The sequence below is a fragment of the Chiloscyllium plagiosum genome, unplaced genomic scaffold (genome assembly GCF_037043375.1).
Source record: "Chiloscyllium plagiosum isolate Xiang-an unplaced genomic scaffold, Cpla_swu_hap1 HiC_scaffold_3, whole genome shotgun sequence".
Classification (NCBI taxonomy): domain Eukaryota; kingdom Metazoa; phylum Chordata; class Chondrichthyes; order Orectolobiformes; family Hemiscylliidae; genus Chiloscyllium; species Chiloscyllium plagiosum.
Genome location: NW_028270141.1, coordinates 104741212 through 104765493, shown reverse-complemented (window position 1 = coordinate 104765493; position 24282 = coordinate 104741212). Strand labels below are relative to the sequence as shown.

Here is a 24282-nt window from a genome sequence, read left to right as displayed (position 1 = left end):
CATTTCAATGAAGTGCTTCAATCACTGTTTAAGTGAATATATTTTCTTTAATTATGTTGATAACACAACATAACAATAAACTTGCAAATAGTTGGCATAAACATGACAAACAGTGCAACACTATACTAAAAAAAGTGACTTGACAAAAATTGGATTAAAAGAGCATACTGTTTGTATACTTACACACCACATCACTTCCAAGAGCCATTATTTTTAACCTTAGAATTTGGAGTAAATTTTATAATACTTTTCAGATGTGAAATCATGTTACATCAAATGGACAAAATTATGTAAGCATGAAGTACTCTAACTGATAAATATTTGACCAATGGGAAATATTTTCTTTCTTTCCTCTGTAAGTTGACATTTTGTTTCACAATAAAGCATTTTCAATGTAAATAAATGTAACTGTTACTGGCATACACAGATAAGTACATTGACTGCATTGTATTGAGCCCAACTGATGTTACAACTGTACAAATCAGATCCCTGGCTGAAATCTGGCTTGATAGATCTTATTGCCATTTATTTTGGCTTTAACAAAGTGGTCCTTACCTGAAACACAAACACTCAATGCTGCAGATTTGGTTTTAACAAAAAAGTTTAATGCACAAAAGAAATGAAGATAAAATAGAATAAACCACTATTTATATATAACACAAGTATAAATATTTTGAAATTTGTGATGAAACACAGTCCCAATAATTCTAACAACACTCTTTTGCTGTACTAACACTAGAGAGAAAAGTCCTTTCACTATAATAGAAAAGAGTTTCACTGAACAGATGCATGAATTCCTAGTCCTAAGAATTTGATAGTCTTTTCTTGGAGCCTTTGTACAACTGAGCAAAGACTTTCACAGCTTCAAATAATACCTTCTGGGTTTTAACTAAACATAGGGCGGCACGGTGGCACAGTGGTTAGCACTGCTGCCTCACAGCACTAGAGACCTGGGTTCTCCCCGTGTCTGCGTGGGTTTCCTCCGGGTGCTCCGGTTTCCTCCCACAGTCCAAAGATGTGCAGGTCAGGTGAATTGGCCATGCTAAATTGCCCGTAGTGTTAGGTAAGGGGTAAATGTAGGGGTATGGGTGGGTTGCACTTCGGCGGGGCGGTGTGGACTTGTTGGGCCGAAGGGTCTGTTTCCACACTGTAAGTAATCTAATCATTCTAGAACACCATAAGACAAAGGATCAGAAGTAAGACAATTAGCCCAGCGAGTATGCTCCACCATTCAATGTGATCATGAAATCTGATAACTTTCAACGCTACCTTTTGGTCTGGACCTTAAAGCTAAACCACATGCGCTGAACTAACACATTTCACAACACTTCTCAGGAGGAATTGTTTACACATACAGTTTCAGCTAAGACTTCTGCAAAGCTTGCCAGCCTGAAACTCAAAAGCTTTTTTTCAAGCTGTGGGCATTTCCTGTAAGTGAAAAAAATTTCTGAACTTCTAAACAACGCTAAATGCACAACTGCTTACTTTGTTTGCACATAAAATTTTCCTAATGAAAGCAAAACCCCATTACGCTTCACAAACTCTCTCTCTCACATTTTAAAAAAAACCATGGCTACGGCAGTACTTGCAAGTTAATCGTTAAATCTTAAATCAAAACCAAGTGAAACTAGCTCAAATCCAAACTAAAGTAACTGATATTCAAATATACACAAATCACATTGCTTACATCACAATTGTAAAAATCTTCAATCACAATAATCAGCTTACATTGATGATACCTCATGCTAATAACGTAGACCCTTCTCTACTTAAAAGATGAATACAATCATAATCAAGTTAAAATATTTCTGATATGTTTAAAGTTGCATTCTAAAACTGGTTATTTCTCAAAGTCAAAATTAATTACATATACATTGCACAAACTGTTTTAATAACCTGTAAGCATGAGAGTACAATGCGTATAGTAATATAAATAACCTTTTGTACGTAGTAAAATCAACTTCACATAAATTTGAGTGGTATTTTGGAATATTGGATTTTATAGAACAATACTACCACAGATGTTAAAAAAGGCCATTCACAGTCTATAAACATAGTTAAAATTAACATAAAAAACATATGCGATTTATTAGTTTCCACTTAGATTACATTTAATTCTGGCAAGGTAGCTACTTCAACCAAAAGACAGGATAAGCCTTCATTAGATTTCATGAAGCACTGCAACTTATAAATGAATATCACAACTACAAGAAAATGTTACTAGAATCTACCAATTAAGGAGACCCTGCAAAAATAATAAGAATTGTCTAAATACTGGGACTATCAGACTTTTGTTCTTTAGTTTTAAAAATAGTGAAATATACTGCAAGTTTTAAGAAGTCACAATTGAAATTATAATTATGAAGCTTTTTTCTATAAATTGCATTATCAATTTACACAAAACTCTGTTTAACTTTTTCCAGGTGACTAGTGACATGTGCAAACTGGCATACCAACAGACAATTATGCGGATAAACTTAATAAAAATGCCCAACTGATCTATGATAAGTGAAAGCACAGCGTCATACTTGATCTCTCCACAGTTTTTAACATAAATCTATAATGCAATTTTCCTTTATATCTTCCCCTCTCCAGTCTGTCATCACAGTACCATCCTTGACTAAACCAGTCTTGTCTGTTCTCATCCAGCCACCAAATTTCATGTAACAGCTTCCTTCCCAATGCCCAAAGTCACTTCACAAATGACCATTGTTCCATCTATATTCATCTTCAAATCCTCATTTACACACAGCTGTTCATTAGCAAGATCTCAACTACAATGCCTTTGGAATTGCTCCTACATTGCATTCTATGTATTCCATAAACAAGTATATTCAAGTCTCAATGTATATCAACATTTAGAAATTGCACAGCTATTACAAAACATTTTACTTTTCTCCTCGAATAGGGAGAATAAACTCACGACTTTGAACCTAATTGATGGTAATACTCAATGTCAAATCCAGAACGAGACTTGACTGGATAGATCATAAGTTATATTTTGCTTTTCGTTCACTATGGAGGTCTGTTACTAAACATACTCACAAGATAAGGGGCATGGATCGGGTAAATACGCAAAGTCTTTTCCCTGGGGTTGGGGAGTCCAGAACTAGAGGGCATTGGTTTAGGGTGAGAGGGGAAAGATATAAAAGAGACCTACGGGCAACGTTTTCACGCAGAGGGTGGTACGTGTATGGAATGAGTTGCCACAAGAAGTGGTGGAGGCTGGTACAATTGCAACATTTAAGAGGCAGTTGGATGGGTATATGAATAGGGAGGGTTTGGAGGGATATGGGCCGGGTGCTGGCAGGTGGGAGTAGATTGGGTTGGGATATCTGGTCGGCATGGACGAGTTGGATCGAAGGGTCTGGTTCCATGCTGTACATCTCTATGACTCTATGAGGTCAATGTGCTTTTAACAAAATATAAAAGCTTGAACACAAACAAAAAAGCAAACAAACTATGTTACAGTACACAAGAAATATTTAACAGTTTTATTGCAAAAATCTGAAAGACAGATTCAACATTTTTAACTAAAACCTCAGCAAAGGGCCCCTGTTCAGCTATCACAGTTTTAGTAGGCTTGTCAGCAAATATGTGTGCATTTGATGCTATTTTCTTTAGTTACTATCTCCTCCCAAAACCTTTAGTCAAGTTGCTAACTCAGCTCACTTGCTACCAGCAATTGTTCCTTAAACCCACGTTTTAAGGAACCTTGAAAAATGGCTTTGCTCCCTGATAACTCCACACCGTTACTGGCATTTTCTCCAATGCACCTCAGGAATTATTTTCCCAGCCCTGACTTGTTGGACTGTTTATAACTGCACCTCTGTTGTTAAATCTCTTCCCTTTGAGCGTACCGGATTCTGTCTCAATGAGCTACCTTCTGGGCACCTATCCCTTCGGGTTGCAAACAAAGTCAGCAAACACATTAGCAGGTAAATGCTCAGAGGGCGGTGATGCTGGTAGGTAATTTCTCTTTAAATATGTCCAAACAAATTTCTTTTACTCTGGAAAATTCACTTCTTACAAAGTTCACGGTCTTCCAAGGTCGACTGAATGCAACGAGACTGCACAGTGTCATAATCTTTTGATGGTCTGTTGGCTAATCATTCTCAAGTTGCTGATGCATTTTTCATTCCAAGTTGTATAAATGTGCATTGATAATGTCCATTTGGGAATATTCCTTTGGCTGTATCAGTCAATGAGACTTGCAAAATCCCTTTATTTAATTATGTTTTGTGACAAGCCATGCTTGCCCAATTCTCTGAACACCATCCTCCAACCATTGTCTCAAATAACTATGGTAATGTGCCACTGGAATTTTGTGACTCACTCGTGAAATCTTGTCACCACTGTCAGATAGAACAATCATGAAACTGTCTATTGCTCACTTTTGGCTGGCCTCTGTTTGCTCATAAGCACTTTGACGTTTAAATAAAAATACTCAGATTTGATAGCTAAGTAGGCTATTTGATACAGTTCTCTCAACTTAGGATTTACCTGTTGCCTTTCTGTTAAAGATGATGGGCTAAACAGGTCAGCCTCATTCTCTTTTATTTTATTTTCAAAACTAGCGTCAAATAATTGAATTTACATGTCACCCTCCCCTTTTGCATAGACTCTTCCTGTTTTATTCTATGGGCTTTGAATCAAATCATAACACAATCCAAGAGGCTTCTCCTATAGTAACTAAGTTTCCTATACTTTTATTAAATGTGGGAATACCCTTATTAAGGCTAAAATTTTTGATCCAGCCAGGTCACACCCCAAGATAAAATCAATTCCTTCAATAGGGGTTTGCGGTATTACTCCAACTACAACTCTCCACTTACAAAGTTACAATAATTCAATGCTATACAATAGTACCAATTTGCAACATCTACATATGCCTCCAATTAATATATTTACAGTTCCTCTTCCAGAGGGCTCATGAATCATCACTCAAGATCAGTGACTAGTTTGCACCCATGTCTCAATACATTTATTGGTTTGCCTACTTGATTAGAAGGATTAAAAAATATCTCCCAATTTTGAAATAAAATATTCAGAACCTCCAGTAGTCTGATCTTCTTTAACAAAAATCAAAAATAAGCTCCTTGATTCTCCCAAGCCATCTCCCCTTCCTAGCAGTCTCTAAAAGTTGTACATTAAAGATTCCATGATAGTATTTCAGAGTAAAAGGGGAATTTTCCGAGACAATATTTATTCCTCAACTACAAACAAATTTTCTTGTTATAACTGCATTGTATTTTTGGATCATTGCTATGCAGTAAGCAACTGCTGCATTTCTTCCATAACAGAATAATTATACTTCCAAAGCATTTCATTGTATTTAAAGTATATCAAAACTTCCTCAGGTCATGAAAGGTATGATATAAACATATGTCTTTCAATAATCTCCTTCAGCCTGGCTTGTTTCGCATTACCACACTCTCAGTCTTTGCCCAAGGTCCCCAGCATCACAGGTACCAGTCTGTCAACTCGATTCACTCACGTAATACCAAGAAACGGTTGCAGGCACTGAACAACGCAAAGGTTACAGGCCCTGACAACATTCCAGCAACAGTACTGAGGACTCATGCTCCAGAACTTGCCACACGTTTAGCTGTTCCCATACAGCCCATCTACCCAGAAATGTGGAAAATAACTCAATTGTGTCCGAAAAAGCAAAAGCAGAATAAATCCAAACGGGCCAATTACCACCTCATTTGTAACTCTTGGTTATCAATAAAGTGATAGAATATGTCAGCAACAGTACTATTAAGGAGTAAGTGCTTCACAAAACAAAGCCGTTCACTGATGCCCAGATTGGATTCCACCAGGGGGAGTTTGGACCTCATTACAGCCTTGGTTCAAACCTGGATAAGAGAGCTGAATTTCAGAGGTGGGGTGAGGTGAGAGTGACTGGTCTTGACATGAAGGCCACATGTGACGCAGTGTGGCATGATGCAGCCTTAGCAAAACTGCAATCAATGGGAATAGGTGAAAACTCTTCATTGACTGGAGTTAGACCTGGCACACAGATGACGATTGTGGTTGTCGGAGGTCAGTCATCTCAGCTCCAGGACATCTCAGCAGGAGTTCCTCAGGGTAGTGTCCTAGGGCCAAACATCTCCAGCTCCTTCATTAATGATTATCCTTCCAAAAGTGAAAATGTTCACCCACAATTGCACAATGTTCTGCACCATTTGCAACTCCTCAGACACTGGAACAGTTCATGTCTAAATTCAACAAGACCTGGACAATATCCAAGCTTGATCTGAAAAGTAGTATGCAATATTTATGCCATACAAATGCTAGGCAATGACCATCTTTAATAAGAAACAACCTAACCACTGCTGTTCAACATTCAATGGCACAGCATCATTGAATCCCCAACTATCAAAATCCTGGGGAAGTTATCATTGACCTGAAACTAAATTCAACTGACGCTATAAATACAGTGGCTAAAGCAGCAGTTCAGAGATTAGGAATACTACAGCAAGCAATTCATTGCCTGACTTCCCAAAGCCTATCCACCATCTATGAGACACAAATGACAAGCATAATGAAATACTCCTCACTTCTGGATGAGTGCAGCTCCAACAAAACTCAAGAAGCTTGGCACAATCCAGGACAAAGACCTTTTTGACTGTCACCACATTCATAAACATCCACACTCTCCACCACTGGTGCTTAGTAGCAGCAGTGGGTAACATCTATAAGATGCAATGCAGAAATTCACCAAAGAACCTTATGCGGCACCTTCAAATCCTATAAGTGACATCTAGAAAATAAATGGCAGCAAATATATGGGAACATCACCACCAATAAGGTCCCCTGCAAGTCATTCAAATTCTGACTTTGAAGCAGTTTGCCATCCCTTCACTACCACTGGGTCAAAAGCCTGGAAATCCCTCCTTAAATGCATCGAGAGTCGATTCACAGCACATGGATTGCAGTGATTCAAGAAGGCAGCCCAACACCACCTTCTCAAGGACAACTGGGGCTGGGCAATAAATGCTGGCCTGACCAACAACACCCATGTCCCATAAATGAATTAGAAAACAAATACATCTGACCCCTGGACCATGGTCCCTGAATCTGACTTATCCTTGTTAATGTCTTGTCTATTCACTTTTTCAAAACAAATTTCACTCCATTGCCGTTGTCCGAGTGCTGAAATGCTAAATACTTTGAATATTATTATAGCTTCATAATATGTTACATAATACAGTTAATAATGTATATGTCTCTACAAACCTAAATCGTCATAATGCTTTGCAGAAATAATCTGTCATATTAGCACAATATAAAACAAAAAAGCATTTAAACTATTTTGCATTCTTCCAATACTTTGCAGTAATGCTAATATTTGTGTGAAAGTTCTTTTAACATAAAACAACTACCATATCCAAGAATAAAATTTATCAAAATAAGTTTGACCTTACTTTTATTTTAGATTCCAGCCTTATTCAACTTCAAGAAACACACATCACTGTGGCATCGGAACACATTTGAAGGATTTTCAACGATGAACAAATTCATAACAAAAACTTTTTCAACTGAAAATCAAGTTCATGTATAATGAATGGAAGGTCTTAATGTGTCGAAATATTAACATACATAAAGGCACAGCACTCTTCAGCACCGTGTGTAGCATTAAGATGTGCTAACATAGCTGTTCCATCTCTCAGCACATGCCTTGCTGAGAAGTTATTGTGTCATAAATAAGGAAAAAGGCATCATCCAACATCAAAGTTTCTCCAGTATAAAATAACTAGCCCAGTCGGAGTTGATCTGACAGATGTTAGCAACAGCTCATTGTTACACAGATAATTGTCAGTGGAGGTAAAGGTTTTTATACCTTCAGGTTAACTGCAAAAAATATTTGCAGTCTAGCAATTGCCTGTAAATTTAGTACTTCAGCATCATATGAGATCAAAGCCCTGTCCTAGAACATACAATTTGTCTCACTGAACTATCAAAATAAAAACAGAATCATAAAACATCATTGGAAGAATATAATTATTCACCTTTCTTGCAGCATGGATGTCAAAGAATGGTTTGTTTCGAACACTGAACGGTTCCCTTGTTTTGTCAATCTGCCCACTCTTCATTTTTTCATGTCGTGGCTGAATGATCTCCTTCTCAATACAGCTCAATCGAACATTAAAATCACAGTCGCCAACTGGCTTCCCCTACAAGGAAAGCAATTGTGTTTTTTAATGTCAAAAAGATAACATATATTTGTTTATAAAAAGAAAAACAGATTTTCTTTTTACTTTACCGACTACTTGTAGCTTCACTATGAACTTGGAGTGTCAAAACAAAGCAGACTATCCAGCCCCTAAAGGTTGCTTTTGTCATTCAAGTGGTCACAGCTCATCTGCACTGCGACCTTTTCCTAACTACCTTTGTTCCATAACCATGATGCATTTACCTAAAAAGAATGCTGACTTAGGGCTTCAAATTTAAATTCAGCTGATGAAGGCTTGAGAATAAAGATCAGAGTGTAGAGGCATGAAGTTAGGTGCTTGAGGCTCATAAAGGTGGTACAGGTAAAATAGAAGAGACGAAATAGGTTAGGTATGAAGTTGAGTGTTCCTGCACAGTGGGAACAATAGCAGCAACCAATTGAGATTGTTGGCATCAGAGGTGCCATCAGTAAATGAATGAGCAAACAGAAACTGGTAGAATACTGAATGGACAGCTGGGAGATGAAATTAATTATTCTCATTGGATGGTTCTAAGTGGTAAGAGAAAAGAAGGAAAACAAAATAGAAATTACTGGAAAAGCTCAGTAAGTCTAGCAGCAGCTTTGAAGAGAAATCAGAGTTAATGTTTTGGGTTCAGTAGCCCTTTCTCTTCATAGATGCTGCCAGAACTGCTGAGCTTTTCCAGCAACTTCTGTTTTTGTTTCTAATTTACAGCATCTGCAGTTCTTGTGGATTTTAAAAGAAAAGAAGGGTTCATGACATGCTTCATTACAAGTGCCAAACCATGTACAAACTATATCATTATTTACAAGTTAGTATTGGAAAGGAGCACATATAATGGATCTGGGAAATGGCGTTACATACATGCAAACATCAGCACCAGAACAATGGGCCAATGGCCTCCTCCCCAGTCTGTATTCTTTTCCCATTCTATAAAACTCTTCATGAGTTTTATAGAATCAATGGAAGAGATTTGGAAATAGAAATAGAAAATTATGGGAAAGTTCAGTAGGTCTGGCCACATTAACCTTCTAGGTTTGTAACCTTTCATCAATATTTTGACTTTGGAATGTTGGTACTGAACTGACTTTAAGATGATGCCTATACCCCATCCTTCGTACAATCTCTCAGCTTGGTAAAAGTCTGTCTCTATGGTTTGGTTTTGATGTGCTAAGCCCATTATACAGATAAGTTCTAACCATTAAAGGGTTAACACATTTATGGAGTGAAATTTTGTCTGTAGTTAGAGGGTGAAGATCTGCAGCTCATCAGATTACTGCCCCTTACAAGAAAAATACCCAGACTTTATTACTGCCAATACCTGTTATATATGACCTATCAGTGAGTTACTGAGTCACCATTGGTTAGGAGGGAAATCCAAGTGTCTGAAGTATTATAATTAGTCCAATTACAATAAAGTATTACAAAAGAAAAATACTGAAGATGCTGGAAATCTGAAAGTGAAAATAGAAAATACTGCAAACACCCAACAGGTCAGTCAGTATCTGTAGAAAGAAATAAAGTTAATGTAAAAGATCACTGACCTTCCTTCATGTGTGAGATGCAATACAAATGCAAGCTTTTATCGGTAAACATTGTGAAAAGAAGTTTTTAAAATGTTCAATGTCAAGAAATGCTGCTTTCCATCTTCCTTATAGTGTAGAATGTAAACAAACGGATACGTCAGAAAAGTCAGCAACTCTGATTCAAGCCTGAGGAAGTCTAATATTTTAGGTCGGATGATCCTGGTTTCCGCTTAATTAAGTAGTTGCATTCACACAACAGAGCTCAAGCTTCTTCTTGTTACAGGATACAAAATCAGAAACAGATGTTAATCCCCAGGGCCACAATTGCATTTGGAGCTATTGATTAAGTTTGGGGATGTTGCCAACTAAGCATGAAACCAAGGTTCTGCTCAATCCAAAATGCAATGTTCCCTCAGGGAAGGTAAATAAATGTGCTGATTTTTCATAATGGGTAACCTTTTTTTAAAATCTACACGTGTAAGTCAAATAGACAGGCGGGAAGCGCAATGCATAGATTAAAGTTCTACATTTGGCAGGAAGCAAAGAACCAGACTGAACATTTAAATTATTCACGTGAGTCATAATGCTGCAATTCTGACTCAGAAATGACTTCCTGCTATAAATTTTGGCACTATGCTGTATGTTTTCCTGGATTCAGCATAAACAGCACTTCCTTCAATGAAGACTTTAGTTTTACTGTCCTAATCATACAACACTGTAATCCAGGAGCTACAACAATGAAATCTACTATCTATAGTAGAGAAACTTTCAAACAAGGCTAGTTTTGTAGCAAGCAGATTTATTTTAGATGAAGAACCAGAACATTAATAAAATTATTTATACGAAAAATCAAAGCCTACCACTATTACTAGCTGAACTTGACTTATAGATGAGTAACTCTACAATTTATGGGTTCTAATCTTAAAATAATTCTCTTCCACTGCATCAGTTAATATCTATCCATCCAGCTCAACAGGTAGCTAAAGATGCAACCTGTAAAGGTCAAGTTCCATTCCAGGAACATGAACGAAAAAAACTAGGCTGAGACCACAGCACAAAATTCAAGGAACTCTGCACCATCAGAGATAGCATCTTTCTTTTTGAATTGAATTGAATTTATTGTCATGTGTACCAAGGCACAGTGAAAAGCTTTGTCTCGCAAGCAATACAGGCAGATCACATAATTAAATAACATAATAAGTAAATAATAGGTCAACAGTGGCAAAACAAAAACACAGGACAGACAAATGCTAAGAGTTTGAGAGTCCATTCAGTATTCTAATAACAATAGGGTTGATACTGTTTCAAAACCGGCTGGTACATATGTTCAGGCTTCTGTACCTTCTCCCCAATGGTAGAGGTTGTAGAAAAACATTGCCAGGGTGGAATGGATTTTTGAGAATTCTGGTGGCCTTTCTTTGACAGTGGGCCTGGTAGATGGATTCTATAGATGGGAGGTTGGCCTTTGTGATTGTCCGGGCCAAGTTCACCACTCGCTGTAACCGTCTCCAATCTTGAATGGGACAGTTGCCATACCAGGTAGTGATACATCCAGACAGAATGCTCTCGATGGCGCACCTATAAAAGTTGGCAAGGGCATTCACTATCATGCCAAATTTCCTCAGCTGCCTGAGGAAGAGGAGACATTGTTGGGCCTTTGTAACCAGTGCATCCACATGAAAGAAAGCTTGTTGTGGACGACCATTCCCAGGAGCTTGACAGTCTCCACTCGTTCGACATTTGTACTATTAGTGTTGGGGAGGCAATTAGTAACATCGCGCCAAAAGTCAATATTGATTTCCTTGGTTTTGCCAGCATTGAGAGCTAGGTTGTTTTCAGTACACCATTTTTCCAGGTATTCCGCCTCCCGTCTGTACTGTGTTTCGTCGCCATCTGAGATTCGACCGACTGTGGTGTCATCAGCGAACTTGTAAATGGCATTAGTCTGGTATTTGGTGACGCAGTCATGGGTATACAATGAGTACAGTAGGGGGCTGAGTACGTACTCCTGGGGGGCTCCAGTGTTGAGTGTTAGTGAAGAAGATGAACTATTGTCCCCAATCTTCATTGACTGTGACCTGTGGGTCAGGAAACTGAGGATCATGTTGCAGAGAGTGGGGCTTAGTCCGGGATGATTTATTAAAGATTCCCTGCCAAGGAACATTGTAAATGTAACACTATTTGAAGGGGAGCAAAGGAAAGATCCCCACTATTTATTTTTAGCCAACTTTCACTAAGGAGATTTACAGATTGTAACATAGTGAGGCATGTCCAAAACACAATCAGTGCTGGCAACTCTAAACTCTGTTGATCCTGGCTCAACTCAAACCCAAATAATACAAAGGATCTTGGCGATCTGAACTAAAAACAGAAAGTGCCAGAGAAACTCAACAGGGCTGGCAGATCTTTGGAGATAGAAACAAAGTTACTGTTTCAAGTTCAAGATGATTCTCCTTTAGAACAATTAGAACTATGCCAAAGTAGTCATATTAGACTCAAAACATTATTTTTATTTCTATCTTAAAAGGTGCTGTCAGGCCTATTGGGTTTCTCCAGTATGGTTTTATTTTATGATGACATCCAATTCCATCTCACCACCACCTTTCTCAAGCATTGCCTGGATCTTGGACATAAACTGGAGGTTCATGTCACAATTTGAATCTACAGACCAAATGAAAAAATTAGAAAGGGTAAATTGATAACTTGAAATCAATTTTTAAAAGTAAAAACTACAACAGAGTTTAAGTCTGCAGTATTACAATATAGAAACTTCTGCATTTGATGCCAGTGTACTCCTAGCAGAAGTAAGGAAAATTACGTGAGGATTTGAAAATTCTGTCCTTGAAAATTGAATGATTAAAAGTTCATATCAGAAATTAGAATTTCAAGATAAAGAACAGAAAAGAAAAAAGGGAAGAGAAAAAAAATACAGGAAAGGGAAGAAAAGAAATGATAAAGGCAGGAAAGAACATGGAGGGAAGAGAGAATTTAAATATAAACGGCAAAGTAATTGAATAATGAGAGTTTGAGCTGAGGATCAGAAAATGAATGGCCCATGAATACACCACTAGCTCTCAGGTTTTAAGGAATTTTTTTTCTTTTCCTGTGTGATTAAATGAGAATGGATCTAATCTCATTCATCCCGTGTCTGCGTGGGTTTCATTCGGGTGCTCCGATTTCCTCCCACAATCCAAAGATGTGCAGGTCAGGTGAATTGGCCATGCTAAATTGCCCATAGTGTTAGGTGCATTAGTCAGAGGGAAATGGGTCTGGGTGGGTTACTCTTCGGAGGGTCGGTGTGGACTGGTTGGGCCGAAGGGCCTGTTTCCACACTGTAGGGAATCTAATCCTGTGGATCAGTATGATAGAGGAAAAAATTTTATTTTGAAGGTGCCACATTGGCTACTGCATAAGACACTCTTAAATGATGTCAACAAGCCTCTCAAATGATGGAAGAGGTAAAACTAAATAAACATGTTTATTTAATACTTTTCATGATCTTAGCATATTCCCAAATATTACAATGCAAATGAATGATTTGATGGAGCCGGTGTTGGATTAAGCTGAACAAAGTTAAAAATCACACAACACTAGGCTTTAGTCCAACAGGTTTATTTGGAAGCACTAGCTTTTGGAGCGCTGCTTCTTCATCAGGTGGCTGAGATGAAGAAGCAGTGTTTCAAAAGCTAGATCTTCCAAATAAGCCTGTTGGACTGTAATCTGGTGTTGTGATTTATAACAATGCAAATGAAGCACATTCAAGTGATTTTCATACCTCGTATGCAAATGAGGCAGTCCATGCCCACACAGCAAGGAACAACAAGTAGCCCAAGAGAAATGACACGGCAATCCGTGAGGTTAGTTGGGGTCTAAATGTTAGCCAGGAAAAAGGGACAGTTGCCCAATTGTTCTAACAGTGACAAGAGATATTTTACATCTACCCCTGAGGACAGATGGGACTTTTGTGGGAGATAGCGCCTTGGTGTGGATCCTCAGCAACAAAGCCTTGACAATTTACGCCTAGAAAACAAAAAAGGCTCAATACATTAGATCTCTACTGCTTACAACACAGCCTTGGCATCTCATCACCAATGAAGCAGTCCTTTCTAGGGCACCCATAATAGTGTTAATCAAGCAAAGGAGGATTTGAGCTGCCATGGGTATAAAAACAAGATCAAAGATATTGAAATAACTGCACAGAGGTTGGTATCCCATCACCAAGTCAACTTTTATTTCCGTTTACACAGTACATGGGCTCTGACCAGCAAGCTCAGACCCAGTCCCGAGAAGGATGAAGCTTTCTGAATCTCCTGATTAAGTCTGTCAGCCAGGGCTCCCTGATTGGAACAGGATAACAACCCCAATCAAGGATTTCACAGTCAAAGAGATCCACCTGGCCCTTGTTCTAATCACTACAAATATGCTATACAGGTCAACCATGCTAAGAGACCAGAAGATTACTGAACCCTCCAACATAAGAATGAGAAACTTTGTGTGCCCATCGGCACTGTTGGATAGTTTCAAGCTCAACTTAACGTAAATGGATAGAAAGGTCTCAGCAGAAAGGTCTCTCAATTATGTTCAATTTCTCCATTCCTTAAAACGACCTCATTAGCAGTATATTATTTTTCTGTATTTATTAAACCATTTGTCTCTTCAGCAGAAAAGTGAAACTGAAATGATGCTGATAGACTTCCACACTTAATGAAGTTACCTTCCCCAGCCCCACCTCCACCAGGCATCATTATAGGGTAAATAATAAACTGACAAAAAGGTCTTCCTAAAAATAGCATTTATTCTTCAAAAGACAGCAATGATGGAAAATGATTACTAAAAGTAGGTGGTTTTCTCCTTTTGATTCAACATAGTTTAATGTTTTTAGCTCTGTTTATACAAGCATTCATAAACTTGCCTCAATCCATCCCACTACTTTATCATTCACATTTTCAAAACTCATCATCCAAGCCACGCCCATGTTGAAAATCTGAGCTTAGGAACTATCATTTGAAACCAAATTATTGCTCACTTTCTAATGATTAAACTTTTTCAACCGCTTTCCTGATTTGGAAATAATACCAGAGTTCCACATAAAATCAGTGTTAGGATTATATTTTTTCTAAACCAAACATCTACAAACATTTCACTGGAGTGGGACATCATAGTGAATGCCATAAGTTATACTTTAGTCTGCAGCCTTCAGCTAAAAACAAATGTGCAATATAATAAGATTAAGCAGAAGTTGACAACACACAGAAAGTGATGAGGTATCTGAGACATCAAGTGAACAACAGAGCAAATAGACTTTTGCCTTAGAATTAAAGAGGAACAACCGAGGAGGAAATACAATGAATGATACTCAAATCAGGTACAGAATGAAATAAAGATAATGAAAAATAAAATTTCTATTTTTTTTTAATCCAAAGATTTCAGAAATCCAATAGCATTGTGAAGATTTTAAAATTCATATTGAGAATTCTGCTGTGACTTTGACTTGTGAATGACATGACATTTCTAACCTTCTATTTAGCCACTACCAGTAACTGTCAAATGTAGTCTATCACTGATAGTCACAGAGATGTAAGCATGGAAACAGATCTTTCGGTCCAATTCATCCATGCCAACCAGACATCCTAACCTAATCTAGTCCCATTTGCTAGCACTTGTCCCAAATCCCTCTAAAGCTTTCCTATTCATATACCCTTCCAAGTGCCTTTTAAATGTTGCAATTGTTCTAGCCTCCACCACACTGTCTGGCAGCTCATTCCATACATGTACCACCCTCTGCGTGAAAAAGTTGCCCCTTAGGTTTCTTTTATATCGTTCTTCTCTCACTCGAAACCTATGACTTCTAGTTCGGGACTCCCCGACCCCAGGGAAAAGACTTTGTTTATTAATCCTATCCATTCCCCTCATGATTTCATAAACCTCTATAAAGTCACCCCTCAGCCTCTAACGCTCCAGGGAAAACAGCCCCAGCCTATTTGGCCTCTTACTATAGCCACATCCAACCCTGACAACATGCTTATAAATCTTTTCTGAACCCTTTCAGGTTTCACAACATCCTTCCGATAGCAAAGAGACCAGAATTGCATGCAACATTCCGAAGTGACTTAACCAATGTCCCATACGGTCGCAACATGACCTCCCAACTCCTATACTCAATGCTTTGGCCAATAAAGGAAAGTATATCAAACGTCTTCTTTACTATCCTATCTACCTGCAACTCTACTTTCAAGGAACGATGAACCTGCACTCCAAGGTCTCTTTGTTCAATAACACTCCCCAGGACCTTACCTCAAATATGTAATCCTTGACTATTCACTTTGACATAAGCTTGTATAAAATTTGAATTGATTTTTGTAATGAAACTTTGGAATCTAAAAGAAAAACGATTTATTTTTCTTTGTGGAATGTGAGTTTTCTTGGCAAAACTGTCATGCATTGTTCATCTGTATTTGCCATTGAGGTGTTTATGGCAAACTTGAATGACTGCAGTCCAACTGGTATACATGCACTGTTAAGAGTGGAGTATGACGATTTTGGTTCATGAAACGGTTTTGTTTGTTCACAGATGTGAGCACCACTAGTTAGGGCAGCAATTAAAGCCCATCTCTGATGATTTGTAGAAGATAGTTGCGAGCTGGCTTCTAGAAACCCTGCAGTTCTTGAGATGAGTATACCCAGAGTGACATGAGGAAGAATTTTGATCCCGCAATAGTGGAGGAGCGGTGACATTGTTCCAAGTCAGGATGGTGTGTGGTTTGATGAGGAACTTCCAGGGTGAGGTGTGACCATGCATCTGTCCTCCTGTCCATCTAGGTGTTAGAGGTCATGTGTTCGGATGGTACTGTTCGAGAAGCTTGCACAAGTTATTGAAGCATATTTTGTAAAAGATAGACTGATGCTACTGTGCAATATGGTGAAGGAAAGGAATGTTGACTGTTGAAGTGGAATAGGTGCAAATCAAACAGGGTGCTTTTTCCTGGATGATGTTAAACTTCTTCAGTGTTGATGGAGCTCTGCCGAACCATACAAATGGAAAGTATTCCATCACACCTTTGAGTAGTGTCTGAGAATACATTGGCCAGGTACAGGGCAGACAGGAAGCAAATTACGCCTCTGATTTGCTCTTGTGGAACAGTGTTTAAATGGCTGGTCCAATTCAATATCTGGTCAATGAGAATGTCAGGATGCTGATCGTGAGGAGATACAATAATGGACATGCCACTGAACATTAAGGGAAGATTGTTTGATTGTCTCTTGATGGAGACAGTCATTGCCTGGGATGAATGTTATTTGTCACTGATGAGCCCAAACTTGAATACTGTCTTTGTCTTGCTGCATATGTCCTTGAGCTGTTTCAGTATCTGAGGGGACACAAATGATGCTCGATACTATGTAATCACCACTCACTTTGCTGCCACTGTGCATCGGTGGCAATGTGTTTCATCTACAAGATGCTGTGCGGTAACTTGCTCAAGCTCCTTTAACACCACCTTCCAAACTGCAATCTCTCTCAGCAAGAAGGACAACAGCAGCAGATAGATAGGACCACCACCACCTGCAGGTTTGTCTTCAAGCCATACACTATCTAGATGTAGAACTATATCACTGCACCATCATGGTCACTGAGTCAAAATCCTGGAACTCCCATCCTATTAGCACTGTGATGTAATGATTCCCTAAACAATGTAGAGATTCAAGAAGGCTGCTAACTACCACCTTCTGACAGGCAATTAGGGATGAACAACATATGCTGGACTAGTCAGTAATGCCCACATCCCAGAAATGAACAGGGAAAAATTATATTTGAGTTATATTGGATTTGAAATATTAAATCTGTTTCTCTCTGTACAGATGCTGCCAGACTTGCTGAGTTTCTAGCAGCATTTTCTGTGTTTGTTTCAGATTTCCGGCATCTACAGTATTTTGCTTCTATAAAACTAGATCATCACTCAGCCAGTGCTGCTGGGCCAAAATCCTGGAACTCCGTTCTTAACAGTACTGGGGTTGAGGACATAATGCATTAATTATACACCAAGCCCATGCTCACCTCAAAGAGACATTTACCAGCAAAAGAAAAATTTAAAACACCAAATGTACTTTTAAACATGGACAGTAATTTAAGAGTAATAATCTAACATTTATCAGGAACGGGAATGAATCTCAGCTCTGTCATTCCTTTATCATAGAGTACAACCTAAGCAATTGTTAAATGTATCCTACAATCCCTATCCTCTCCAGAATCCTATCTGTACTCTTCATCTACAAGGCCTATCCTGACCCCAAACAATGTATACCTTTCAACTTCTCTGGTAGAAAAGCGATGTCCAAACTTCCTAATTATTTAATCCCTTATCCCCAATATTGATTACTGCACGAATGACTGATTTTACCCATTTCCTTCATAATTTTTAATTCTTAAAACTCCTAAATTCTTGTTCTAGCTTTACAAGGTTTCTCCTGTGCCTACAATACTATATGAAGACTTACAACATTCTGAGAGTTGATCTTTATGAGAGCACCAAGTAAACCACAAAAAACATTCACATTAATAGTGTTATGTTTAAAAGCACAAGATATGGAGGGTACATGCCAAACATCGTGCACTGTGTATCAATATAAAAATATCCTCCAGGGATGTTAGGTTGTTTCATTTGCCTCAATGCTTATCACCGTGTTTTGCAAATTGAGCACAAAGTTCCACAATAGAATTCAATATTTTATGTTTCATAATTCCAATGACTTTATTTTATCATTTTAACATGGTGAAACAAGGAAAAACATTCCACTGCTGTTTCTTATCGCTGCAGATACCACTTTTCAACATGCTTTTATGAAATTGCTTATTTTTGCCTGAAGAAAAAGATTAAATTATAATTCTGACAACAGCTACCATGTAATGTTACACAGCAATTTTAGATTCTAGACTCAAGCAAACTTCCAGAAGCCTGGACCATCAAATACATTATTAATAAAATGCTTGTATCTTTATGAAGAATTCAATAAATTCGAGTCAGTACGGGTGGAAATTAGGAACAGCAAGGGAGCAGTCACCTCATTAGGGGTCTACTACAGGCCCCCCAATAGCAGCAGAGAGATGGAAGAAAGCATAGGTCGGCAGATTTTGGAAAAGTGTGGATGTAGTAGGGTTGTTGTAATGAGTGACTTTAACTTTCCCAATATTGATTGGGACCTCCTTCGAGCAGAAGATTTGAATGGAGCTGTTTTTGTAAGGTGTGTTCAGGAGGGTTTCCTAACTCAGTACGTTGACAGGCCGACGAGGGGAGAGGCCATTCTAGACTTGGTGCTCAGAAACGAGCCGGGGCAGGTATCAGATCTTGTGGTGGGAGAGCATTTTGGTGATAGTGACCACAACTGTCTCACATTCTACATAGCTATGGAGAAGGAGAGGATTAGGCAAAATGGGAGAATATTTAATTGGGGAAGAGGAAACTATGATGCGATTAGACATGAGTTAGGAAGCATGGATTGGGAGCAATTGTTCCATGGTAAAGGCACTATAGACATGTAGAGACTGTTTAAGGAACAGTTGTTGCAAGTGCTGAATAAATATGTCCCTCTGAGACAGGCAAGGGGTAAGATAAAGGAACATTGGATGACGAGAGCGGTGGAGCTTCTCTTCAAAAGGAAAAAGGTAGCTTACATAAGGTGGAGGAAGCTAGGGTCAAGCTCAGCTCTAGAGGATTATAGGCAGGCGAGAAAGGAGCTCAAAAATGGTCTGAGGAGAGCCAGGAGGGGGCACGAGAAAGGCTTGGCAGAATGGATTAGGGAGAACACAAAGGCATTTTACACTTATGTGAGGAATAAAAGAATGGTCAAAGAAAGAGTAGGGCCGGTCAGGGATAGCATAGGGAATTTGTGTGTGGAATCTGAGGAGGTAGGGGAAGCCCTAAATTAGTTTTTTCCTTCTGCCTTTACGAAAGAAACGAACTTTGTAGTGAATGAAACCATTGAAGAGCAGGTGTGTATGCTGGAATGGATAGAGATAGAGAGGAAGCTGATGTGCTGAAAATTTTGTCAAACATTAAGATTGAGAAGTTGTCAGGCCCGGACCAGATTTGTCCTTGGCTGCTTTGGGAAAAGAGAAATGCAATTGCTTCGCCACTTGCGAAGATCTTTGCATCCTCGCTCTCCACTGGAGTCATACCTGAGGACTGGAGAGAGGCAAATGTAATTCCTCTCTTCAAGAAAGGAAATAGGGAAATCCCCAGCAATTACAGACCAGTAGTCTCACGTCTGTCGTCTGCAAGGTGTTAGAAAGGATTCTGAGGGATAGGATTTATGACCATCTGGAAGAGCATGGCTTGATTAAATGCAGTCAACATGGCTTTGTGAGGGGCAGGTCATGCCTCACAAACCTTATCAAGTTCTTTGAGGATGTGACTAGAAAAGTTGATGAGGGTCGAGCTGTGGATGTGGTGTATATGGACTTCAGCAAGGCATTTGATAAGGTTCCCCATGGTAGGCTCATTCAAAACGTCAGGAGGAATGGGATGCAGGGGAACTTAGCTGTCTGGATACAGAATTGGCTGGCCAACAGAAGACAGTGAGTGTTAGTAGAAGGAAAATACTCTGCCTGGAAGTCTGTAGTGAGTGGTGTTCTACAGGGCTCTGTCCTTGGGCCTCTACTGTTTGTAATTTTTATTAACGACTTGGATGAAGGGATTGAAGGATGGGTCAGCAAGTTTGCAGACGACACAAAGGTTGGAAGTGTCGTTGACAGTATAGAGAGCTGTTGTAGGCTGCAGCGGGACATTGACAGGATGCAGAGATGGGCTGAGAGGTAGCAGATGAAGTTCGACCTGGATAAATGCGAGGTGGTGCATTTTGGAAGGTCGAATTTGAAAGCTGAGTACAGGATTAAGGATAGGATTCTTGGCAGTGTGGAGGAACAGAGGGATCTTGGTGTGCAGGTACATAGATCCCTTAAAATGGCCACCCAAGTGGACAGGGTTGCTAAGAAAGCATATGGTATTTTGGCTTTCATTAACAGGGGAATTGAGTTTAAGAGTTGTGAGATCTTGTTGCAGCTCTATAAAACTTTGGTTAGACCGCACTTGGAATACTGCGTCCAGTTCTGGTCGCCCTATTATAGGAAAGATGTGGATGCTTTGGAGAGGGTTCAGAGGAGGTTTACCAGGATGCTGCCTGGACTGGAGGGCTTATCTTATGAAGAGAGGTTAACTGAGCTCGGACTTTTTTCATTGGAGAAAAGGAGGGGACCTAATTGAGGTATACAAGATAATGAGAGGCATAGATAACCAGAGACTATTTCCCAGGGCAGAAATGACTAACACGAGGGGTCATAGTTTTAAGCTGGTTGGAGGAAAGTATAGAGGGGATGTCAGAGGCGGGTTCTTTACAAAGAGAGTTGTGAGAGCATGGAATGCATTGCCAGCAGCAGTTGTGGAAGCAAGGTCATTGGGGACATTTAAGAGACTACTGGACATGCATATGGTCACAGAAATTTGAGGGTGCATACATGAGGATCAGTGGTCGGCACAACATCGTGGGCTGAAGGGCCTGTTCTGTGCTGTACTGTTTATGTTCTATGTTCTATAACACATCGTACTATAATTCTGTTTTGTAAACTTTTGTTCATACTGAACTTCAAAATTCACACAAGGCTTCTAGATATTTATTAATGCTACTCAATAACATGACAACAAATTGAAAGTAAGAGATGTGAAGCAACAGTGAAGGCATAGCAATAGAGCTCTTAATCAGTATACAGTAAAATGCAAGAAAATGACACCAAATCATAATGCTCATCTGGACAGCTGGTGCAGATTGGTAAAATTACCTCCTTCTGCACTGCAATGAGTGTGAATTCTGTGATTCTGCGCAAACAGATAAAGAAAACAAGAGGAAACTGGACTGACAAACAGTCAGGGAACACATACAGTTATAGAACGAAATGTAAAATGAACTTAAAAGTGAAGTGAGAGAGAAAATAGTTAAATTGCTTACACGTCAATTTACACAGCATCTGTAACAACACAAGAACTGGGGAGAATGTGCACTGATGAGCCAAATTTAGTGCGGATAATGGAGACTATATAAAGAACATGACAGAGTTACAAAATATAGAGTATGATATAACTTATTTAGAAGACATAGGAAAGAAGGATGATGGTGTCATTGTACTACCTAGGAAAACAGAAACAGTAATTGAAAAAAGATGCATAACTAAAATTAAGATAGAAACAGAATCTATATGGATTGAGATAAAGGACAAGGTGATACTGATCAATGCAATGTGAAATTTTAAAGACAATCCAAAAGTGAAGGAGATAACAGAAGAAATATCCAAGCAAATCTATAAAAGAAATAATGTTGATTTTACAACTCTCTGCTATCGTGCTTGTAGGCTGGGATGGTCACAGCATGCAGAAATGGTGTGCATGACTGGCTCACTCCCTTCCCATCTGCCCCAAATCAGACTCCCAATTTATGGCAGCAAGAGGCAAAGAAGGGCATTAGAGATATCTGCTCACCTTTGGGCTTTTCGCAGATGTTTAGTGACCAGTCAATGGCCATTTAGTGACTGATTCCAGTCCCACCATCTAAAAATGAATCATACTATACTGGAAAAGTCAACTGTGTTTCTCTCTGGATAGATACTGCCATCATAGCTGAATTTTGTTTCAGTACTTCTTGCTTTTATTTTAGAACATATAGAGTTAGGGGATTAACAGCTGCAGGGATAGCCAGCTGACTACAAAACAGAAAGCAGAGTCAAGGATAAGCTACCAAAGTTGACAAAAGTTGAGGAGTTGTGATTCACAAGCATCAATATGGTTCACAATTTGCATAAACAATTTGGCCTCAGGAACCAAGAGTACAATTCCTAAATTTGCAATTAGCAAATTAGGAGATACAGTTAATAGCAAGAAAGCAGGAATAAATTAAAACACTACTACAATAACATAATTGGTAAATTAATTTCATTTCTGTTCTAAGAGTCACTGGACCCAAAATGTTAACTGATTTGTCTTCACAGATGCTACCAGACCTGCTGAACTTTTCCAGCAACTTCTGTTTTTGTTTCTGATTTACAGCATCTGCAATTCTTTTAGCTTTAACTCAATACATATGAGTGATGCTGCATATTTTAACAGGAAGAATTGGGATGCCTTGTAGTGTTTGGATAATGTGCCTATTTGGGTTAGAACACCAAAAGGATTTAGAAACACAAATACACAGAACTGCTAATTAATTAGTTAAAGTACTAGCTATCATTTCTAGAATACAGCAGTGAAATCAAATAAACCATTCAGCCTGTTGTCTTCACACATGCTCTCCAAATAAGCAATTAATTGAGTACCATTCTCCTTCCTTCTCTCTCCACATTGGCACATTGTTATATTTCAAACAAAAGTCAATTCACTTTTGAATGTTTCATTTGAATCTGCCTCTATAACACTCCAAGGCAACACATTTCAGACCCTAATTATTTGCTATTTGAACAAATTTGTTTCACAAATTGTTTTGGGCTCCTTTGCCAATTACTTTAATTCTATGCCCTCTTCTTCGTAACCCTCTCACAAATGCGAATTGCACGCTGTCCAGTGCGATGATGCTGCTCCAGAATAACAAGGTTATTCTGTCCTTGGTTTTTTCGAGATGGGTTGTAAAGGCAGATGTTCCAATATGTCTGGAAATATCTACTTGAAAAAGCCTTTAAGACATTTTTTTTAAAGCATTTGTACAATGAAAGGGGAGTGATCAGTTCTTCCAGTCCAGGGTTTTGGTTTTAGCAAGCAGTCTGTTTGAGGCTGCTGGTCAAAAAAACAACTCCATGCTGATCTTCTCTCTATCTGACATCTCTCCTATAAGGACCTGTGTTTGATTTTACCTTTTTTTGCCAAGGTGGTGTTTATGGGGATGGTGCAAGTATTTGGAACAGCATCATTAAATTGTAATAGAATTGACTTGGCTTACAGATAGGTTAAGTTATTCTAAATTTAGTTCTCTTTTGTTCATGTTTCATTCAGTCATCTGTAAATAAATTCTGTTTTATTTAAAACTGAGTGGTTGGGCTAGATGCATCACTCTTAGAATATCCAGTTTACACCTGCTTAAAACAACTACAAAAGTTGCGTCTGGGCTACCTTCTTGAAATGTTTTGAGGAGCTTTGGCTTGGTGCATAACAACAGAGTCATGATTTTGAATATCTCTCTCAAATACCATTTCAGCCTTCTTTTCTCTAATCTCTAACTGAAGTTTCTCATCCTCAAAGGTTTTTTGCACTCTCTCCAATGCCTTCATATCCTCCCTAAAGAATGACCAAACTGGATACAATATCCAAGCTGAGGCCAAACTAGCAACTTATGCAAGTTCAACAGTTTCCTTGCTCCTGTATTCTAATGTTCCCATTAGTAAAGCTTACATTACTCAGAATTGGTATAGTGTAAAAGGAGACTTTTCAGCTCACTGTAACTGCACAGGCTCCCTGGGCATTTTGGCTTCGTGTCAATCTCCTGACTTTTCCCCATTGCCCTACACTATGTTTCCATTTTAATAATCA

The 24282-nt window shown here is 38.8% G+C and overlaps 1 protein-coding gene across 4 annotated transcripts in view; it reads right to left on the bottom strand.

The window, feature by feature from the left end:
* The window catches only part of rngtt (RNA guanylyltransferase and 5'-phosphatase), a 419390-nt gene that overhangs the window by 256380 nt on the left and 138728 nt on the right, over positions 1-24282 (bottom strand). For all 4 annotated transcript variants that reach the window (XM_043686797.2, XM_087982269.1, XM_087982267.1 and 1 more), the window contains exon 11: positions 8019-8183. In XM_043686797.2, coding sequence (XP_043542732.1) covers positions 8019-8183 — 165 coding nt within the window. The remainder of the gene's footprint in view (positions 1-8018; positions 8184-24282) is intronic.